The 23,412-nt window shown below is 40.3% G+C and overlaps 2 protein-coding genes across 3 annotated transcripts in view; both read right to left on the bottom strand.

Annotated features, from left to right (window-relative positions):
* Positions 1 to 977, bottom strand: part of ENPP1 (ectonucleotide pyrophosphatase/phosphodiesterase 1) — a 54,446-nt gene extending 53,469 nt beyond the window's left edge. Inside the window, exon 1 of one of the 2 annotated variants that reach the window (XM_061989566.1) lies at positions 786 to 977. In XM_061989566.1, coding sequence (XP_061845550.1) covers positions 786 to 977 — 192 coding nt within the window. The remainder of the gene's footprint in view (positions 1 to 785) is intronic. The other variant, XM_061989567.1, reaches the window with a different exon arrangement.
* An 18,963-nt stretch (positions 978 to 19,940) lies between these two features.
* The window catches only part of ENPP3 (ectonucleotide pyrophosphatase/phosphodiesterase 3), a 42,665-nt gene continuing 39,193 nt past the window's right edge, over positions 19,941 to 23,412 (bottom strand). The window contains exons 24-25 of the mRNA XM_061989564.1: positions 22,121 to 22,277; positions 19,941 to 20,114 (exon numbers count right to left, since the gene is read on the bottom strand). Coding sequence (XP_061845548.1) covers positions 19,941 to 20,114; positions 22,121 to 22,277 — 331 coding nt within the window. The remainder of the gene's footprint in view (positions 20,115 to 22,120; positions 22,278 to 23,412) is intronic.

Genomic DNA, 23,412 nt, shown 5'->3' with positions numbered 1-23,412 from the left:
CAGGCATTCTAGAAGGTCTCATTTTCACATCTCTACAGGAAGGATAATTATAATACAGCAGCATGGCTAAAACTGGAAAGTGACCTACCTGCTAACCGTGGCTTTGGCCGCCGAGGCCTCCAAACCAGGGCTGAAAACGGCTCCAAGCGGGACTTGGACACAAACTTTCAATCCAGAACTCAAATTCAGTGAAAACCAAGTTTTTATACTTTCTCCATCCTTTCTGCTCTTGAACTCTTTTTAGTAGTTCCAGATGCACTTTCCTGGTTTAACTTGTTTTAGTCTTCCCTCGTGTGGCCCCCTACACCAAACTGCCGAAACCACATGATGGAAGACAGGACAACACCACACGAGAACCGAGAAGATTCAACACTGAGCACTGGCATAAAAGTTAAATAACTCAATTGGAAGATTACGAATCCCCCTTCCAGGTAGAGTGCTGCCTTTAAGCCAGAGCATCGCCGCCAGCGCCGAGCTTCTACCCCACAGGCACTCCCAAGGCGGAGCGGAAGGGCCGCCCCAGAGCCCCGCTGCCCTGAGCATCCCCAGGAGCCGCTGCCGCTCGCGGCTGTTTCACTCTCCTGACGACAGGAGACTCCCCCGGAGGCTCTGAAGTCCTCGCCACAGGCTCGTCTCCTGTCCCCAAGAGGCTGGGGAGATGGCTTGCGTGTCCCCAGCCCTGTGGAGCGAAACACCTGCCCCAGCCGCACCGCTCTCTCACGCGCCCACCGGCGGGCCGATGCGAGATGAACCTCGAGGAAGGCCACCCCACTGCCGGCTCTTACCAGAGACAGCACTTTGTAGGTGTTGGGATCCTTTCTCTTGCCACTCGGAGCTTTCTCCGGCTCCTCTGCCACCTCCATGGCCGGCAGCATTGGCACGGCCGCCGCCTGCAGCCCGCCGTCAGCCGCCCCGATCCCGCCGAGGTGGTCCTCGTGGCCCTTCCCCGGTGCCACTTGCTGCCCGTTCCCCTGCATAGTCTCCACAGACTTGCCCTGCGCCTGCCGCGAGCTATAAATATTTCAGCTACCCGGTCCAGCCTCGCCTCGCCCCGCCCCGCCCCGGAGCGCTCCCCAGCCGGCGGGCAGCCGCTGCGCGGAGGTGGGAGGGGGCCGTTCCCCGCTCTGCTGCCCCCTGCTTTTCGCCTCACTCCCTGCAGGTGAGGGCGGGCACCGGCCGTCCCTCGGTGCGAGCAGAGTGGCGGGGCTGGCGGCCGCTCACCGTGACCTTACGCCGCTCCAAAATAGCGGCCGGGGAAGGGCGTCGGGCTGTGTTTACGAGGGAACGCAGAGAAAGTTTCCGCTGTCCGACGCCGGCCGCGGGAAGGGGGTGGAGGCGGTGGCGCAGCCTTCCCCGGAGGCGGTGGCGGCGGCGCAGGTGCGCGCGGGGGCAGAGTGCGGGTCCCGGTGCCGCTAGAGACACGCAGCGAGGTCCCCGGTGCGTGTTTGCAACCCCAGCTCTGCTCGCCGGTGCTTAATTGCCCGCTGCTGGTCTCCTCCGCAGGTGCTTCCTTCTCCCTCCTTTCCCGGAGAGGGATTCCCTCCTCCGACCACCCCGTGCCCGCAGGGCGTTTCACGGGAGCTCAGTAGCGGCTTCGAGTGCTTTTCTAAGGGACACCTCGTCTCGTTTGGGGTGTCAGCATAAAAAGCGCTGAGATAAAAACTGCCCCCATCCCGTGGGCGTGGATATGGCTGTTACTGCGGGCCTTGTGAGTGTACCATGTCCTTTCTGTCTCCCGGGAAGATATTCCTCTTCCTTTCACTAAGAAATTTGGAAGTATCCAGTAGTGTTGCAAAGTATGCTTAAGCTTAAAATTGCTTATAGTATCTAATCTATTATTTCTTAGACTACTATAATATACAAAGTTATGTATATTGACACTAGACTTAAGTCTCTCAGTTCTAATATGAAGGCAGTTTTGATTTCCTAGGGCTTGATGAGTCCGGTGGATTCATTTTAACTGTCTTTGTACTCAAAAAAGAGCAGCACTTGCAGAGTTTCAGGCATAACCCGTATTTTCTGAAAAACAGAGTGAAATGAAAACTTTCTTTGGAAGTGACTTCAGTCCCTTTCAAAATGTTGTTGCTGTGTTGTGTTGTGTGTTGTAACCGAGTTGCACAGTCAAGCTGTCACTGCAATTTTCCTTTGAAAATAATCATAAAAATACAGCATTTACATACTTGCTGGTCTGTAATGGTACTGCAGCTCACAGCATGCTGAATGCTACTGCAGAGCTGCCAGCATATGCCTCTTGTCATCAGATCAGGTTCCATTGGGGCAGTCTGGGGAATTTCTACATGCATATTTCTCAAAGAAAAAGCCACAGAAATGGTGAGAACTAAGGTATGGAGTCTGCTTTACTCCATGAATGGGGTATTTCAACAGTGAACTTAGTATATGTTCAAGGATTTTGATATTTGAACATTTAAAAAATGTAAGTTGATCGTTGATTATCTGATAATTTTTAAACACCTATGAAAACTGACATAGCCACGTTGGGTTTGGGGTTTTATTCAGTGAATGTAGTTTTAACAACTAGCACAAGAGGCAGTAAAAATCTCACCTGTGTTTTTATTATTATTATTCCTAAAAATAAAAAGTTGCTGCAATCACATGGCTTTAAGTTAAAACCTACTTTTCCTTTCTGTTTCCAGTCATACTGGCAGGAAGAAAAATGCCTTCCCCCTCAAAAAACAAACACTGAGACAAAATTAAAAGCTTTCAAGTTTTTATTACAAATAATGTAAACTTTGGGTTTCATTTTCATGTTTTGTATGTAGAAAGATATTTACAGGTTAATTCTAAAACTAAGGCAAATACAAATCTTTCTTGCCCTTTTTAAATCTGCCACTCAAAAGTCTGAATAGCACACACTATGCACTGACGATTCAGTGGATATTATGTATAACTATATCCCAGGCAAAAATACCATTTTGTTTTTCCATAGAAATTAAGGATATTCTGCAGGTGAAGCTAGCTTCTGAGTTGTTCATTCAGTGTGGTTACTTTCCTCTGTACAAATATTCATGAAACACTCTCAATTTTATCATTTCTTTTTGTGTTGACACAGTTAAGGGGCTTCAGGCTAAGCATGGAAAATAATTAACCAGCGTGTAAAATAATTAACCTACCAGTGAGAAGTTAGGTTATTTCAGCTGGCTGACAGGATGTCAGCATACTCTATTCAAAGAGGAGCATGGAAAACCAGAAAGGACTAAGTTTTGACACTGAATAAATGAAGTGAAAAGTCTTTTCTGTTGAATACTGAGGGAAGAGAGGAAATATTTCCAGTGTTGCATCTTCAGAAATCTACTATTGCTTTATCTATTTTGGGAGGACATTGTTAAATAGCAGTCAACACCATTTTAACAAGTCTGTGACAAAAGGCATCATTGTACAATGAATTAATTGCAGGGATTACTGAGGTTGCAAATCCAAATTCCAAAGAATTGGCTGTGGCTATTCCAACAGAGGCAGAGGAAGCTTTTGAGGAAGCCAGGGTTGCTGCCAGCACAGCTGCCAGCTCCAGCTGTGACTGAATCAAGTGGCCTCACCAAATGTTGAAGGAGAGCAGTAGCAATACCAGCTTTGTGTTTTCAGGCCTTATCTGTAAAAGGGAGTCATCAGAGGTGATCAGTTATAATGTGTGGTTTGGCTGTTAGTGGCTGCAGGGAAGACAAATAAACATAAATTATGTAGTAGGAGAGAAAGGTAAACATACAAGTTTTCCACACTGTTGCATGTCTGAGCCTTTGACACTTGTCCAGGCTAAGAGCCTGAAGCCACTTGTTAAGGAACATCGCTGCTTAGTTGTAGTGGGTTTGTTTGGTAGCAAGAAGACTATAGGGGTGGCTTCTGTGAAAAACTGTCAGAAGCTTCCCCTGTGTCTGACAGGGCCAATGCCAGTTGGCTCTAAAATGGACCCACCACTAGCCAAGGCCAAGCCAATTAGCCATGGAGGTAATGCCTCTGTGATTAACTTATTTGAGACGGGGAAGATGTTGCTGTGCAGATGCAAAACTGCAGCAGCAGCAGAAGGGAGTGAGAATATAAGAACAACGTTTCTACAGACACCAAGATCAGTGAAGCAAGGTGAGGAGGTGCTCCAGGCACTGGAGGAGAGATTCTTCTGCAGCCTGCAGTGAGATAGGCCCTGCCCCTGCAGCCATGGAGGCCATGGTTGAATCAGAGATCCACCTGCAGGCCAGCGAGAGCATCACACCCCAGCGAATGACTGTCGAAAGGAGGCTGTGACCCCATGAAAAACCCATGTTGTAGCAGGTTTCTGGCAGGACCTAGGAACCCGTGGACAGAGAGGGTTGCAAACTGGACCAGGTTTTCAATTAGGACTTGTGATGCTGTAGGGGACCCACATTTGAGAAGTCAGTTCTTAAAGGACTGTACCCCATGGAAGGGACCCGTGCTGGAGCAGTTCATGAAGAGCTGCAGCCTCTGGGAAGGACGCACATTGGAGAAGTTTGTGGAGGACTGTCTTCTGTGGGAGGGACCCCACACAATACCAGGAGAAGTGTGAAAAGTTCATCCCCAAAGGAGGAAGAAGCAGCAAAGACCATGTGTGGTGAACTGACCATAACCTCCATAACCCAAACCCTTGTGGCACTGAGGGGGAGGAGGTAGAAACCCGGGAAGAAAGGAAAGGTAGATGTTTTAAGATTAGTTTTTTATTTATCATTTCCCTTTTCAGTTTTGATTGTTAATAAATCAATTTCCCCCAAGTTGAGTCTGTTTTGTTTGTGGTGGTAATTGCTGATTGATCTCCCAGCCCTTATCTTGACCCACAAGCCGTTTGTTATATTTCTCTCTCCACTGTCCTGCTTAGGAGGGGGGCTAAGAGAACAGCTTTGATGGACACCTGGCACATAGCCAGGGTTAAACAACCACTTTAGAGTAACTAGTCTAGTGTTTTTTTGAAGACTTGAAGGGTTGATTCATTTCTGCTTCTATTGAGGTTAAAAGCAGTGTTTATCAGTCTGAAGAGTCCAGAACAAACCAATAGTCCCTTCTGTGTAGGTGCTGTGACATCCAGGTAGCTGGTGACTGAAAGAAGATAAAACATTTTTTCACAAGTTAAATGTTGTGTTATGATAGGTAAGTAAACAAAGTGTACTTATGTTCTTATACATGTTGGTCTCTGCATGATATGGACATGCTACAACCAACTTCACTTTCAGTTCTCACCATCAAACCCATTTCTTCTAAGACGTCTGCAATATCTATAATGTTATCATCATCTAATGATCCAGAAGGTAACATCCAGAAAGGCCACTTTCCTCGGACTTTGTTAGATGTATTCCTAAGGCCCAGCCTCAACACCCTAAATCAGATTGAGAAATCCCCTTACATCTCACTGTGTTTGGACAACTCAAAGTGAACAAAATTCAGTACACACAGGGATGGAGGGAGGAAAAAAAAAGAAGCTTTCAAAATAGGTGGTCAACTGGAGGCAAAGATTTTTAAAAATGCCTAAGGAATTCAGGAATGAAAATCCTTCATCTCCAGACAGATTTATCTTCCTAAATAATAGAAACAGTTTTGAAATCCATCTTTACTTCATGTGTAAGAGTATAAGAACTGCAGTGTTAAATCAGGTTAAACAGCGGTCAAATATGTGCAGCTGAGGTTTCTCGATTAGAGGGAAGGTCTCTTGCTAAATGCTATTTGAGATAATGTTTCTTCATGTCTAGTCCCTTTTTGAATGCATGCACACTTTTAGCATCTACCCCGTTCTGCACCAGAAATACCTCTTCACATTTTAGTAGTTATTGTCATGGAAAATATGCAGGTCAATTTAATTTGAAAAAGTCCAATGCTGTAATACTGTAGCATTACTAGTCAGATGTGACATGTCTTTTTTTTCATGAGCTACAAGCATTGGCATTCACTACCTTTTTACTGGAAACAAATGTATGGAATGCCAAGTTTGTATTTCACCACTGGAATAACATCTATTTCATATAAACATATTAAAATGTCATTGAAACATGAATCTGGAAAATGTTTTTACTAATTTAAAGTACCTAGAATGATGCTTTAAGACTGGCTGCACTGAATTATCATGAAAAAAAGAAGTTTGTGACTTTCACACTGCAAGTTGTTTCCTCCAGTGTTTTAACAGACCTCAAATAATCCAGAAACTGTTGCACATTTAAGAAAACATCTGGTATTGTACAATATGATATTACTCAATAAAATCCACAAAACATTAAAATACTATGTGCAGGGATAGTGAAAGAAGTGCCATTTGTTATTCCTTACCAGAAAAAGAAAAAAAACAAACCAAAACCTAATGAAGGCATAAGAGAGGGTTTAAACATTATTAACATTAATGTTATACTTGACAAGTGTGATATAAAGACTAGCTGGAAGACTCGGGAGAGAAAACTTGAGCATCTCCAGAAGGAAGGGAGAGGAGGGGTGCACATAGGAAGAAAAACAGGGGAATTATTTTTCTTTTTTAATACTGCAGGTGCTGTTTCTCATTCATCTGATTTTCAGTGCTATATATGCAAGCACTGTAAGTTTTGGAGGTGATCAGATGCCACAGAACAAAACACCTAATGAAAATGTTTTGTTGTTTGAATCAAATTTCCCCTCCATAAAAGGACATCCGTAAAGCCTCCAAGTAATTTTAATAGCTGTGGTATGGCTGTGCTTCAGAGTAATAGCCACAACAAATACTTCATGTTTCTGGAGTCATGACCATCACAGCTTTCGCTGGACATCTGGTTTTGCAATCCCAACCCATCTGTGTGCAAACACTTTTGAAAGCTTAAACACCATTTAAGAAAAACATCTTTATATAAATTTTAATCGGCCGTGAATTATAAAGCTCTCTGATAATCTCTAAGTAAGCTAACTAGAGCTGTGTTTGCACAGGAAGACTATAACTCTTTTCCAGTGGAAACAACTATCTAACATTAGCGTTGTCCGTGTTGTTACTGTCAAGGATAAATGCCTGTCCGTGCACTGCCACCTAAGCCAGTGCCCGAGTTCCTTGCGGACAGCCTTCTCCTGCTCAGCTGTTCTGCTTCTGTGCTGCTTCTGGCTTGAGGCAAGGATGCATATACAGAAACATTTCACCAAGCGGGGAAAACCTGTTTCCTGGTATGAAATGTTCACACTCATCTCCAAACAGTGAGTGGATGTGACCCACTATTGACCTCACTTCCTATCTTTCTTTGGAAGGACTATCTTCCTTTGACTCTAGAGTCTTCAACTCTTGTCACACAGATAATGTGCATAGTGTGTGCTGCTTCCTCTGAGACTCCCACAACAAAAAACTACCCAGGGAAGTTCCAGGATATTTTAGTATTACTCTTTTGAACTCTCTAGTTTACCTCCTCTGTGTTTATGAAAACAGATCTTTAGAAATATTTGTTTACAAAGTTTGTTACAAAGTACACGAGGATCTACAACATTGCTTCTGGTAAAGCTACTTCAGAGTGATGAAATGAAACCATTTTCTGGTTCATGGCCAAAATGAGAAGCCCATCAGGAAAGGTAAACAATGCATGTTTAAATAATTGTTAAACAATAAAATCCTTCAGAACAACATCTCATGGATGCAGGAGGTGTTCTGCAGCAGGACACTGCACCTACCTCTTTTTTAGAGAACCACCATGAAGTCTCAGCAGGGTGCCTACTGCTGAACCCCTGCTACTTTATGGCCTGGGCATATTATGCCTGACCTGTGCATCATCAAAACACTGTCCAGAGTTTCTCCGGAGCTAGATATAAAGAAGAAAACCTAACTCAGGCTGCAAGGACTGCCAGGAAGTGCATTTTTCCAAGTTTGATGCAAGGGCCATAGGCATGATCTTCAGGAGCCCAGAAGATCACAAGGGATATCTTGTCATCCAAACTCAATCTGCTGCCTTACTTTCAGCGCAGAATTTGTGTATGTTGTTACGAATCACAATACTGTTGGTGGACAAAGATGGTGGACAAAGAGAACCGAAGTCTGTACGTAACGCTGATAGATCCCATCTAGGGAACATGTGCTAAGTCAGTCCTAAAGAGATAGATGGCAAGTTAGTCAATACTGGCTACACAATCAATATAAAGAGATAGTAGAAATGTAAGTCTTCTCATTTCTGCTATTCTCCTTTTATACTTTCGTGTAGCCCATAAGTGAAGTGGAAGGCAATACTCTTGAATCTATTCAGGACATAGAATAACAAAAAGCAGGTCTTTCACAACCAGAGAAGCCACTCCTGCGTGGAGTGCAAGCCTTCAATGGGTATTTCCAGTGGCAGACTCTGACTCTCCTCACTGCTTAATTCATTCTTTGTTCCAGTTTAATTTACAAATTGGTCTTCTGAGGAGTAGAGATATGTATCCTTTATAAAACTTACTAATTATTTTTGTCAAATTTGTTAACCAAGTTGGGTTGGTGATTTTTTTTGCAGATGTCTACATTAAACTAAATCAGCAGTTCTCTTATATGGACACACCAAAGCCAGCTTATCTTCATATGTCAGAGGCACATTTGCTTATTCTATTTTTGACTCCCTTGCCTAAACTTTTTTGCCCCTAGTTTCTCAATAGTCCGTCACTTATGAGTAAGTCTTTATTGCTTAGCAAATCTTGGCTAAGCATCATTCCCTGTAGGATATGTAATGCAGACTCTGCAAATGTTGCCTTCTCAGATGAGCTCTTCCTGCTAGGACTAAGATTCTGGAAAACAGCCAACATCTCAAAAGTCGTAGGTATGAAAATTACTTGACAGCTCCTCCAAAGAAAAACTTAAGAGCTCATTTTTTTCAGTTCTTTTGTCTTTTTGTAAGAAGGTATAAAAAATCCAAAACAATTGTATCATCATTTCTTGTAGGGGCATTTCTTTAGACTGTCACCATTTAAAAACTAAGATATTCAACCAAACCCAACTATGTATTTTAAGGGAGGTTGAATTGACTCAACCAGGATGTTAGTGGTGTCTAAAAGCCATTTTACACTCACCCCAGAAAGAAACTTGTGTATTTTTAGTGGATGTTTATTTTTGTCTGGGGTTCATTTTTCATGGAAAGTTCCAAGAGCTCTGTGTACCAGATACCTCAGACACATGGTTAATAAGTTATTGGTAAATAACATTGTCTCAGACTAGCCTACTAAGCTTCTGAAGAGTTGTTTGTCTTTGGAGGATATCTTCCTATAACCCTTTTAGGGTCTTAACACTACAGGGCTGTTGCACTTACACACGCTGCTACTTACTCCAGCATAACTCGCAGAGAAAGCATTGGTACAGTAGATATAAGTGTCATTTTAAAGGTGGCAAAGCATTTATGCTAAGGCACTTCTTTGTTAGTTACCCTTTTAGACTTGTTTAGTGTCAATAATCATGACAGCATTCACTGACAGTAAGTTGACTCCTAGTGGTACCCATGATTAGAACATTTAATCAAACACCTTGACAAGATCTTCTTATATTTTTAATCCCAGCTGATGTTTTAAATCTAATCTATTTAGAAAAAAGTCCAGACTTTACTTTTAGTTACTCTCAATGGAGGAGAGGTGTAGGGCAAGCAACTCTTTAGGGTGAACTAACGATGCTCTTTAACTGATAGTCAGAAGTCATTGCCCCATGGGCTTTCAGAGTACTACAAACAATTGTGAAACCACGAAAAGCTTCAGTGATAGCTTCAAATTCTTGGCATTCTTACAGAGCAAAGCAAGTGTCTTTAAGAGGATTCTGTAAATGCAGATTAGCTCTTCCACAGAAATAACACAGACAATTTTTCCATGTAGACAAGCCACAGTTTATTCTCCTAACGCCTCTCAGATATTTTCTCAGGCTTTTGTCACTGCCCTCTTTGCTGGCACAATTCATAGCACAGGAGCCCCAAGCCTATGTCTTTCCATGACTTGCATCTCTCTAACACAAGGAAACACAGCTCAACAACTCTGAGACTGATCAGGAATACTGGCCTAATAAGGAGGCCTACTTACATAGAATCAACACCTGGGACTCCCACCGTGACCTGTCTCTTATCACAACCACTAGTCCCAAAAATGAACTAGTCAGTTGGTACCAGGTAATAAGATGGGATGAATCCCAAACACTGATGGCCAGTCCCAGCAACTCTAATTCCCTTGTACTCCATTCAGACTGTATTTTGTTTACAACCAAAAACTCATTTTATTATTATTAGTAGTAGTAGTAGTAGTAGTATTAGTATTATTAGTATTATTATTGTCTAGCTTCTCCACTAGTTATTGGGATGTAGATATTAATGGAATGGGTTTTGAGGATGCAAGGAAAATATTATTATCCTCTTTCCTGTATGTGAGCCTAAAGTCTCAAAGTACATGCCAGATATCTATTTTTTTAGAAGTTTTATGTGAAGAGCAGAGATAAGTAAGCATTAACGGTACCCTATGATCTACATAAATGCTGCATCCTTGCAAGACTTACATGAAGAGTATTTGGAATAACCTTTTTGTAAAAGGTACAAAGCAGTAAATCTGCTCATTCTTCCCCTGCATGATATAAAAATCCAAAGCTCCAGCATATCAGATGTAGTTCTTGCATTGGCTCAAGCATATAAACCTGTTTCCCTCTGATCTTCTTTCTGAGTTTATTTCTCAGACATTGTTTTTGATCTTATATATTGTATGCCTCCCTAGATAACTTAAACATGGAAAGAAAGGTAGCATATGTTTTTTTTTCAACTGATAGTCTTCAAGCTACAAAAGAGGCAGGTCTTTCCAGTGGCCAGTATCCTAGGATAAAATAATCTTCTGTCACTAACAAAATAATGATACTGATGAATAGTGATCATTAGCTGCATCCTGTATCCAAAACAATAAAGAGACAGGGGCTCAGCTATTATGGTGGTCCCATAGTTGCCACTCAGTCAGTCAGCTCTTGCTTGCAGATAATTTAATAAATGTAATTGCCTTTGGCATCCCATGTCTCTTCTTCATCTTCTAATTGACTGTTCTCAGTGGATATAAATTGCAATGAACTGCAAGGCAGCTCCTCTGCAATGAATGCTTCTGAGCAGATCCAGTAACTACCACAACCTCTGTCATGTGTCTGGGCTCTTTTAGCCAGATTGCCTTGCCCCATTCTCTGTATATGTTCCAACTAAAATTCACATATCTTTTTCTTATGAGGAGTTGGAATAGGATTTTGGCAAAGCAAACAAAGACAGCAGCATATTTACAGTTTTGGATGTGCTGAAGAGGAGAGTCATGGCAGAAAGGCTGTGCTGGAAAAAAATTCCCATCCTTGGAGAATTTTTAGGACTTCAGAAACTCTCACATTTCTGTACCAGGTCAGAGCCATCTTTCAGATGGGGACAGCATTCAGATAGAAAAGCAACAAAACAGGTAGCAGGTTGGTTGTTTAGACTCTTCGCTCTAGTTGTTCAACATCAAACTTGTGTCTGCAAGCTGATCCAAACTATAGATTTTGTCAGCTCAGTCAGACATGGAATAATATGGCTGTCAGCCAGGACTCAATGAGTTCAGGTTGTTTGTCAGCTCAAGAGAAGCCTGAAAAAAAACAGTCGTGGAGATGATATGTTGGCATCTAACCTTGTTCTGACAAGGTTGTGTCGGGACACCACTGAAAACAAAGTCAAACTCTGCAAAATTATTTCGTTTCAGTGAGCTGACTAATTCAGTCCAAAATAAATTTAAAAAAAACCCAAAAAACTAAGTTTTACTAAGCTCTTTCTTACCAACTCTATCCATGCCCTTTTTTCCCTAACTAGTCAAAGGCACTTTGTACAGACGTTTTCTCTGGCTCTGCATGACACCTCCTGTCCTCACATTTCAGAGAGCCTCTCTCTTGCTCATTCTTGCAGATGCTATGCAAAACAGTCAATAAAGTCAGTACAGGGAGGAGGTATTGATGAGTTAGTTGCTTTACAACTCCACCTTGGAATAAAAGACCCTTCCATCCACCCACCTCCCCCCACCTTTTCCTTCAGTCATCCACACACATACTTCTCAACCTCACAAACACAGCTGGAATTAGAGCATGTAAGGAATAGTTTTCCTAAACAAACATTCAGGAAGATGATTCACAAGCAGTGCAAGCACAGTGGGAGCTAGGACTGCTGAAATGGCAGCACGAACAGTGCTTATACAAATCCTGTCAACACAGACGCCTTTCATTTCAATTGCAACAAACCCAAGTAAGTTTCTGAAGTTCCTGGCCATAAGGACTTCCCCGTGTTAATCTCCATCAAGTATCCATGATCACCGTTTCAGTCAGATACTGCATTACTTTTCTACAGTAAAAATGCCTTTTTTTGGTCTTCATTTAATCATTATTCATTGAGGCAAAGAATACAGATCCAACTGAGTCATTGAGGCAGTTCCCTGTTATCATGGGTAACTGTAATTCAGGCTGATTCATAGGTTGACCAAGTTCTTTCTTAAAAGCATTTCTAATTATCCCTTGCAATTTCAGTTGAGTAGCTATTCCAGAAGCTTACTGGTAAGAACCTGTCTTCCGATTTCCAACTAGAATCAATTGCTAGCAAATTTATATATCATTCTAATTATTTGGTGCCAATGTTGTTCTATATGCATATCTATATCTATATATCTATATCTACAGATAGCTCTTTCTTTCTTTCTCTGCTGTTCATCACTACTATCACTCTTAGCAATACAGCTAGGAAAAGTATCTCCTCTCAGGTTCTGTATTTGTTCTCCTAAACAGAACAAGCTTTTAAAATCTCTCATTGTTTGAGAAGACAGTAAAGTAGGTAAGAATATAGAGACTTCATTTTCCATATCATAGCAGGAGCCTTCCTTCAGTCCTGGTAAAAACTCAAATCAACTCTTCACTAACTGATATGATAAGTTTTCCTTATAGTTTGACACCCCCTTCACATACTGAACAGCAACAAAATGGATTATCAATGTGCATTAGCTAGCCTTACATCAGCTCTACTCTGTCTCTTCCTACAACTACCTCTGGAGACCATGGGGACAACTGTTTGACAAGCTGCTTAACTGCTAGCAACCAGCAATCCAAGAAGGGAAGGTGTCAACACTGACAGTCTCACCTTTTTTTCACTTGGAAGCAAACTTCTGGTTAGGTAAGAGACTGCTGCAGCTCTGGGTGAGCTTTGTACAGGCTTCAGGATGACTAAGACCACTTTCTTGGAAGTTTCACTGATGGTCATTCCAAGTCTAAAACACAATCCTTGTGTCGTCTAGTCTGAGCTGGCCAAACCTGTAAGTAGCTATATGTGAAGCCACTCAGCATTAACATCTAAAGAAGAAATTGTGCAGTTCTTTGTTTTCTCTCCTCTACTTGGCTATTAGGGTAGCATTGCAGTTGTTACTCAGTTCAGCCAAGCCCATGTGGCTATATAAAGAACATATGAGATATTTTTATTCAAAGCAATATGCAGAAATTGATTGTAGTTCACAACTGACAACAAGTTGTTAAAAAGCAGATGGATTATCAGAGACCAGGAGGAAATATTTCTTGAGTTTAACCTCAAACCTCAGTAAACAATCCAAGACGTCACACAGGAAAATCCCTGGGCATAAACAACACACTGGTGCGTCACGTCCCGTGTATCATTATCCCATGGTATAGCTGTCCAGGACGTTGTGCAGCTTCGTTGGGCAAGAAGTAGACTGTGGATTCAGTGATTCATAAAGCAGAAGCTTTAGCCAGAAAATACAAAGTTTGTCAGTGCTATTTTTCTCCACAGTTACTCTGTATTAATAAGAGTATAGGAACATATAATAGAAAATAGAAAATCAATTCTAATGAAGAAATATAATCTTTCTCACAGTGGGTTTCATAAAGTTCCCGAGAGTTTCAGAAATCAGTTAGCCAACTTCTCTTTTGACTTTATATAATTCATCAATTGTGTTTCACCGGGAACCATTTTTTATAGCAATCAATCAGCAAATGTATGTCTATAACCCACACAATTTTACAGCGCTTCTCGTACTTAAGTTTTAAGTATTAAGTGTTAATACTTAAAAGGTTTCCACTCACAAGTCTTTCAGACCAACAGAAATTTTCTAAGGGTCTTTACACAAGTACATCAAATGAAATCTGTACCTCAGAGAACAGCTATAATGACATACAGGTTATCATAAAGTAAGTATTTTGTTATTGACAATGTTTACTTCTGGACTTCTCATAGCTCATCCTATTCCTTTGGCAGAAATCATGGGATTTTAATGACTAAGTTAATCACTTTTACACTAAGCTTTCTGAAAGTCCTGAGTTGCAGAAGCAGCATGATTTCTGGTCTGAGAAAGCAGGGATCACAGTCCCAAAGACCAAGCAGTGTGGTTGGCATGTGAACAGTTGGGCCAAATGCTAAGGGGTGAGTTGGAGAAAGGAATGGGGACTCCTTTCATTGCAAGCAGCAACAGCTGGAGAAGACAGAGATCATGTTGAGCCACAGAGACTGGGGAGAAACATGACTGGGGCTGGGAAGAAAAAAAAGACACACATTTGAGTAAAAAAAAAAATGATAAGCGGGAACCATGTGAAAAGGAAGATGCTGGACAGCAGATACAGCCAGTGACACGCTGCATGAAAGTTAGATACTGACTTAGTTGCTTCTTATACCCAACAATGTGGATCAACTGCAAGAAAGGTCCACTGACTGATCCTGTGCCCTTCACAGCACGCAGTCTCCTAGGAAAACATTACCAGTCCTTTTTGAAACATGTTTCACTGCCTTCTCCTCTTTTCTCATTCCTCTGCCTTCCCACCAAACAATGTTCTGGTTGCTGCCACTTCATCTGACTTTGCCTTTAGGAATCACAATTACAGGGAATTATTTGCTGCCAAACCAATAGAAGCATGTTTGATACACCAGAGTCTAAAAGTTGTTGGCAATGTTCAAAAATAAAAATTTACTGGAAGAAATACAAGATTGTATCATGTGCATCTCCTAAGCCTATGCAGCTAAACTGTTTCCAAAACTATATACTACTCATAAGATTAAGTTGCATACCACATAAAATGTGACCTAACTCGTAACTGAGGAAAGGAAATGAGGCAAGGTTTCTCATTCTGTGGAAAGAATTAGAGTAAGCAACACTTTGAACTCACCTTTCCCATGGGTATGCCGTTAAGCTTTTAAAAATGCCAAGGAACAAAAACTTGAATGTTGGGTTTTTTTTCTTTATGTATTCAGACTGATTTTTTTTTCCCTTCTTCCTCCTTGTAACTGAAGACTTATCTGAAATGCTTAACAGTGCTAGGGACATACCCAGCATCTGTAATCCAAACAAGTAATTTAGAAGAATCTAAACTGGTGAGGTGAAAAGATGTGGACAATGCCCCTTAGAGAAGACTGCAAAGGAGGGATGCAAACTAACCTCCTTGGAATCTGCTGCTGCATGAAAATGTGCTCCCAGATACAGAAAAGGCATACTTTGACTAAAATGGAGGAGAAATTCATAAGGAGAAATTACTAACAACTATCATTTCTGAAGCACGTTTTGCATTCTCTGCTGATGGGAATATCCTTTAAATGTTCCAGACATTATTGAAATGGTATTCACAGCTGTAGTTCGGGTAGTTAGACACAAATCTATCAACTTTTCTCCTGAAAACAAATAGTAATGGGAAAAAAAACAAAAACCAAACCAGAACAGCTGAATAGATGGAAATTGCATTCCCTGGCTTGCCTGCAAAGAAAAAAAAAGGAGCATTCCTTTCCAAAATGCCTTTTCTCAGCCATTCCCTGCCAGTCCCCTTTCTTCCACTCAAGAGCTGGTTACTCCTGAGATTCAAGAGAGAATTCTGTGGCATGTCCTACATAAGATAATAAGAGAAGGACAGACAGTTCCCATAGTTATTGTGAAGTTTTCTGGCTGTTAAAATTGAGTGGTCTTGGCTTATCATACCCCCATCAAAGTGTAGAGTGTAACCAAGAGTTTGTTTCTCTTTCAGCTACGAAGCACTAGACAGACATGCAAATTATTAAAAAGCCCTCATATGCCTTGCAAGCACAACTGGAGTTGGTATGGTTGGCATATCTGTACGTGAGATGTTAATCTTCCTGAAGTCACAATGTGGTCAAAATTCACTTGTCCAGCCACCGGTCTCTTAAGAGAGTGGTTTCTAAATCATCTCCAGCTGTCACTGTAACTGTGAACAACAGCTGTTGTTGAGGTATAACCAGCCAGAAAAATTACTTCCTTACTGCTAAATATCATATTTTTGAGCCGCTTCTATCATCTGCTCAGATGAGACCATCCCTGCTTCTTGTCTTGTAACAGCCCTCTCTACAGTCTCTAATCTTGTGCAAAACCTGCCTTTACAGTCAGCAGATTGATTTATGCCTGTTCCAGTCTAGCTTCATACTTAGGGATCCCAAAACTGGATAAAAAACTCAGAAACAAAGGGCGTGCTGTTTTTGGGAAGTTATACCCACATGCACCAGGAAATAGGAGAAGTATGAAACTTTCAGAAATAGCATTTATTTCTCAGTTCTCAGGACAAAGCAGAGTGATTATCAAAGGAGGAGTATGTTTTTAAAATAAATATTTCCCATATGCTGATTTTACTGTGTGTTATTGTCTCTTTGTTGTTATTTTTGTGGTTTCTTTATTTGAACTTCTACATGTCTCAGCATTTCTGAGTAAAAAAAAAAAAAAGAATCAATTTTATGCATTCAGTCAACTGGTCTTTTGTCCTGCTTTTCTATATTAAGGAATGTGTCCCAAGTAGCTTTCTTACAATGTCACATACTGTTTAACTGCCTTTGAACTGCATGATAGAACTTACTCCCCTCCTACTCTCCTCTCCATACCAGAATGTTCATGTATTTGATAACTTTAATGAAGAATAAGTATTCTTTTCTCTTGAAATGCAAACTAGGGCAACCAGTTGAGAGCCTTTAAACTTAAGTGGCTGAAATGTTCCACATCAGTGTTATTTGAATACAACAAAAGTTTTAGATTCTCAGAATGACTGTGCTGAAGTTCATAGCTTTGGTGGCACATGAATTTTGTGTGAGACAGCTGCTCACTTCCATCTCCATATAAATTGCAGAAGTTGCTGTATTTTAAAAATGGAAAAAAATCCATACAAATGTCTTAGGGAACTGTGTAAGTTTCAGTCTATATCTCTACTAGTAATGAAACCATATGGACACAACATTAGGTGCTTTCTTATGAACTGGCAAGATTTTCTGGATAAGGGATTACATTTATTTTCAAATTTAAACAAAAAAAAAAATCCTGGTCAAGCCTATTAACCTGTTAAAAAATTTAGATAAGGTCACCAAAGCCCAAACACCAATGAACTTCCCTTGCATAAATCTCCAGGGTCTAACAACTGCATGCTTTCCCATATGGAGCTTAAACTGTGTGACACAAGGGTGGTACACAGAGCCAAATCTGTCCCCTAACCATCCTTTTATCAACTTCATTACTAATTCACTCAGTCTCAAATGCAAGCCTTGCTCATTTAACTAGGGAAAAGAAAGCAAGAAATATTAGCCCACAGTTTTCCACCAAATTAGTTGGAAATACAGACATGTTCTAAAGCCATGGATAACTAGGCTTCCTGGTTGAACTTAGCAGTGATGAGGGAAACAAAACTTCCCATGATTGTTCCTGTAGCAAAAAAACCCCAAACAAACAGATTTAAGGAGGCCTGTGAAACCACTAGATCAGCTAACAGATGGACATTACAGCCTCTGGGGAGAAGGAGAGGGAACACAATGCTGCCAGAAGCAGTTTATAAGAGTTTCTGTCATATGACAGAATGAATGAATAGTAGGGGAAAAACACATGACTATAGCAAAAGCACTTTCATATTAGCTTTCTTAGAGTAACTGCAACTCTATTATCACAAAAGTTTGTGGAAAACCCAAATATGAGATCAAGAGCTCCTTTTGTTAGATGCTATGCAAATACTGAATGAGAAATTGTTTTTGTTAGCCTGATAGGCAGGGATCTTTATGCTGAAGGGGCCAACTTTTATCAACCATGGCTTTTGAGGGCCAGACTTTTTGATGAAGAAGAATAATAAAGAATCTTGTGAAGGACAGGGAATTACATTTACTGCTATTTTATTACAGTATCTGTCATGTGTGAGATCATGGCTGAAATTCATTTTCAGAAGTCTGGGCAAACGTCAAAGACATTATTTCGTCATGCAAGTACCCAGAGATAGGCATAATTCACACATGAGTGTAAATGTTCATGAAGGAATACCCACACCAGAAATTTGCATTCATAATTGAACTAGAGTATTGGCCTGAAGCTTGTGTTGCTGCCATGGTTGGTATACAGGGGTTAATTCAAATTTAAATATATCAAGTAGCAACAACAGCACATCAGTCAAGCTAGTTCTACTCTAAATTTCTTATGTAGACATACCAAATATTATACTCTTAAGAAACTATTTCTTCTTATCTCTGAGATTGTCATTATTCTAAACTAGTTAATTTACATGCCTAAATTAGTGTGGGTTATGTAGATTCACTGACTAGAGTTAGGGTATGATTTACTAGGCAGTGAAAAATCCACTGTATTCTTAATCGAGGCAGTTTAGCAGAAGTCTCTAATTTAGATGGACAGACTTCGATGGCACAGTGCTGCAGGGTGAAATGCCACTCCACGTTCAAGGAGATGGGGTAGTGGTTTAACCAAAGATACTGATCTTGATATTCAGCTTGATCCCACACCTTGATGTAAAATAAATATTGTTAAGCTACGTTTTGAGTGTACATACATACACTGATCATCTAAGATATGGGGAAAAGAACCATCCTGTGGTAGTTTGGGGATTTTTTGTATAGGCTTTTCAAGCTGCCTTTTTAAAATAGATATATCTCCTCCAGTCCACACTTAGTTACGCATTGAAACACTCTTTGACATGTTTCTTTAAAACTCCCCCGCTGTGCCTGTAACTCAGACAAATGGTCAATTGTCTGCTGTTATTAATACCTGTGCTTAGCAGCGTTTTTAGTGGAGAAAATCAGCTCAACACTCAATTAACGTATGACGTTTCTGTAATAGGAGAATCTGGGAATTTCCACTGCCTTGTCCTGCTTACCTGTGCTCAGTAGTAATTTGTGTACAGAACAGTGTGAGTTAGAGAGTCTTTGTTTATGAAGTTGCTACGGAAATGACCACTGACTATCTTTCAGATGTCACGTCTAATTTCGTGCTCTAATCTCAGGTTTAACCATTTGAAAACAGACACAAACATTTAGGTATTGCCAGGCATTTGGAAATTGTTGCAAATACAGGTAAATAACAAAGACAAAGTTCTTCTGGCAAGAGTGTTACTCTTACCTTTTCAGATTCTGAATGCTTGAAGTTTTCTGAAAGGTACAGAACATAGCTTATTTACTCTAACTTCACTTACTATTAGCAAAATGAATTAATCCAAGTGGAAAACATGGGGGGTGATCATAGAAGACACTTCCACTACGTACAAAATTTCTGCAAGTCTGAGGACATCTTTAAAATATGTAGCAGTTCGCAGGTGAATTACTAGGTGAGAAAGAGAATTTCAGAACATTTCAGGACATAATAGTTTTAGATAACCATAACCTCTGATAGACACAAGGGAAAAACCGTACCTACTCCCCTCCAGCTGTTTCCCTTTTGAGCTTCATTATAGAATTATTTTCTATACAGTTTACAATTCTGGGTCCCTTCTACACATGAAATATGTTCCTTTTGCACTTTTTTTCAAATAACTACAAATAAAATATTCTCTATTTTGAAAACCTGGCTCAGCAAAGATGATTGAACTCACTTTAGGTTATTTTTATTCAGTTGGCACAAAACACTTGACCAAAGAATGCAAATTTGAAAAATAAATTAGCTCCTCTAAGTGTGTTTTCCTATAGAAGAGCTGTAGTCATTTTTCCTACATACTTTAGCAAGGTAAAAAGTTACATCACTTAAGTTTGCCTTCTTCCAAGCATTGACATTTTTTTAACAGATAATCAGTTAATTTCGGTCTCAAATACTGGTAAAAATGTCTTTAGCTGTAAGATCTCAGAGACAGGTTCATTTCTTTCCTGGTAAAAGTCAAGCCCAGTTAGCAGTTCCACGTCCCGGACACGTGCAGCATGAGCCTGAATTCTTTCTTCAACCCATTCAGAAAGTGTCTTATTTTCCTGCCAAAACAAACAAGAATAATGTTCAAACACTTCAAAGGAACTCAATTGTTTGGTGGTGCTGTTACAAAATAACAAGTGTTTTAAATGATTTGACAGACTAAAGGCCTCCAGTTGGTACAACTTCTTTCAAGTTTTCCTACACATCTTTAAAGCCTTGCATTTGGGCACATCATTTAAACAGAATTAAATGGATGTCCACTCTTCTCACCTCCAAAGTAACAGAGAAGCAAAATTATACTGAAATGACAAGTATCCGTTTTAAATACAAAGCACAGTTGATTCATGTTTTAAACACACTGGTTGGATGAAGGAAAGGCTGTGGATGTTGTCTACCTTGACTTTAGTAAGGTATATGACACAGTTTCCCACAGTGTTCTCTTAGGGAAATTGCCTGTTCTCGGCTTGGATGGGCATAAACTTTCCTGGGTGAAAAACTGGTGAGATGGTCAGGTCCAATGAGTTGTGGTCAATGGAGTTAAATCCAGTTGTTGGCCAGTCACAAGTGGTGTCTCCCAGGACTCAGTACTGGGGCCACTCCTGTTTAACATCTTTATTAATGATCCGGATGAGGGGATAAAGTGCACCCTGAGTAAGTTTGCAGGTGACACCAAGCTGGATGGAAGTGTCAATCTGCTTAAGAGTAGGGAAGCTTTACAGAGAGATCTGGATAGGCTGGATGGCTGGGCTAAGGCCAATGCCATGGTCTAGTGGTTGATAGGGCTGAGACAAAGCTGGACTCTATGATGTTAAAGGTCTCTTCCAGATGAAATGATTCTATGATTCTAACTAACAATACTTTCAGTTACAGTATAAATTAGCTGCAGTGCTCAGGTTAGCCAAACAACGGGCACCTGATAACCTGAGCAAAGTCCTAACAGCAGCTCAGTCCTGATTGTTGGACAGCAATAACAACTGCTAGATAGGCAGGGAAAACAATGGTAACATAGGCACCAATCAAGAAAAAATGTTGTTGTTCAATTCTTTTACTACAAAGTTTTTTGTCAACAGATGGTAATTTGCTTTCCTGTTAACAATGTCTGTTTCTGATACAAATGGCTTACTAAATTTATGTCACTGCAAGACAATGAATGTGAACAGCAAAGATATTTGGATTTTGTTTTTTAACTTTAGATATAACATGTTAATTTCTAAAGAAGAAAGACTTTCAAATTATTTATTTTGTATATTTAGTCAACTCTCAACTATCAAAAAGGTCACTGGGTAGTTGTAGATTATCTACACTATAAATGAGGAGATACCCTAGTTGTTTCTAAGCAGTGCAAGCTTCATCTGTCTGGAGTTATGAATTTAACATTACAAATAAAATAAATAAACACAACTGTATTGCTTTGAGGGCCAGTTCAAGTCTGTGCAGACATACTTGTGTGTGGGAAGACTGTAGTACACACACTCAGCCAAGGAACATCCTGCATCCAAGTTGATGGAATAGACTGCTGGCTCAACAATACATATTATGCTCAGCTAGTTTGTTTGCTAAAAAACACGAGTTTTACACTGTTAGTGTTAAGCACAGATTTCATTTAATTCAAGTGAATTTCAACTGCAGAACCATCCATCTAAACGCCTACTGTCTAAATTTCTGGTCAAGGTAGAACAAAGGATTGAAGGAACCTAATCCTAGCTACGCTGAAGGAAGTAACAAAGTCCTCTGATACCATCAGAGTTTATCTTGCAGACTTCCATAAAGCTATCTCATCCCCCTGATGGCTTTGCTGCTGTTCTCAGCTCTTCTCAGGTGAGACTATTTCCAAGACCTCTTATGAAATCTTCCTTTCTTTTCCCTTGCTTACTATCAGCTCATTAGTTTCTAGCTGGAGCTTCTTGCTCTCCTAGTCATCAGTTTAGCTTTCAACTCACTCTCAACTCATGGAGAACGAATTAATTAAATACTTAGGCATCTAAAGATTCTCTAGATGACTGCTTCCAACTGGGAATCATTTCACAGAGTTCATTGAATCACAGGAACATAGAAGTATACTTACAGCACAGCTTTCAGTGTTGTCAGGTCGATGAGGAACAATAAAAGACAAAACATCCAAGGAGCCTGAACAGTTTAGTGGAGTATAGGAGTTGTTCTTACAGCTAGTCAGAACCACAAAGTAATGGGTTGGGACAGGGATTTCTGTATTGTTTACATGCCTAAAAAGAGACATTAATTAAGATATTTATCTAGATATTAAGTATTAAAACCACTGATGCCATTAGTAATTTATATAATTTATCTCAGCACAGATCTTTCACTACTATATGACTTTTATTTATTTTATAATTGAAATAAATACCTGCTGGAATAGACAGCCTCACTATCTGTTTCATAAACAGACATTCACGGATTAGTCTTTTGGCTACAAGCAGTTCCACTGAGACCAACAGGATTGCTTCCATGGTCAACACTATTTTTCCAAAGCCAGAGACTCTACATTTGGAAGAGGCAGTATAGAGCATCATTATTTGCCCTTCATTGCTTTCAGAAGTTCAACCACATGAAACTCAACTGGAGAAGAGTGATGAGAAAATTAGCTTCTGGTTCCTTGCCAGCAAGAAATGCCAAAATGATGACTTGTCACTATGCACTGTAGAAACCATTTTAAGTTATGTGACTGACAAATGTCTTTGCCTTCCCTCTCTTGACTATTCCATGAATATGGTCAGTTCTGTATATAAACCCCCAAGGAGCTGAATCCTTCCCCAAATTTGCTTTATACCTTGAGTATTCAACAAAACACCATCACTGAAATTTTTATACTGCTTCATATGACTGACAAACCATGCTGAATGAAACATGGTTTTTCTAAACTGTAGACAGCATTATGTGGTCAACTGGGTATTACAGCATTCTGCTTGGAAGGAAGTTCTAGTCTCTCCTCCCTTCCACCCTCCTACTTCGTGGCAGAGCTAATTTTCCTGTTCTCAAACCATTTCTGACAGATGTGGTATTAAGTCTAGCCTTGAATAAAACATCTCTAGTGACAGACTCAGCTGTGTAGATTTCCCAGCACTTTACTACTACATAAGTGTTTTTACTGTCACAAGGCATTTTCCGTATATCTGGAACAATATAAATTGTTAGTTCTTATTCTGTTTTTTCTTCCCTTTGTCCTCATTCCCTAACATAAATAATTGGCCTTTATCTTTCTGTTTCTCTTTTCTAGAACCTTATTTTATGTAAATCTTCTCTTATTCCTGTTTCTACACAGAGGTTAATTTTTAAACATTTTTTAATGCTACCAGAGCCCACTAAAACGTACCTATAACTTGTCAGACCTTCAAGTGA

Source organism: Colius striatus, chromosome 2, assembly GCF_028858725.1.
Source record: "Colius striatus isolate bColStr4 chromosome 2, bColStr4.1.hap1, whole genome shotgun sequence".
Lineage (NCBI taxonomy): Eukaryota > Metazoa > Chordata > Aves > Coliiformes > Coliidae > Colius > Colius striatus.
This window is presented reverse-complemented; position numbering and strand designations above follow the sequence as displayed.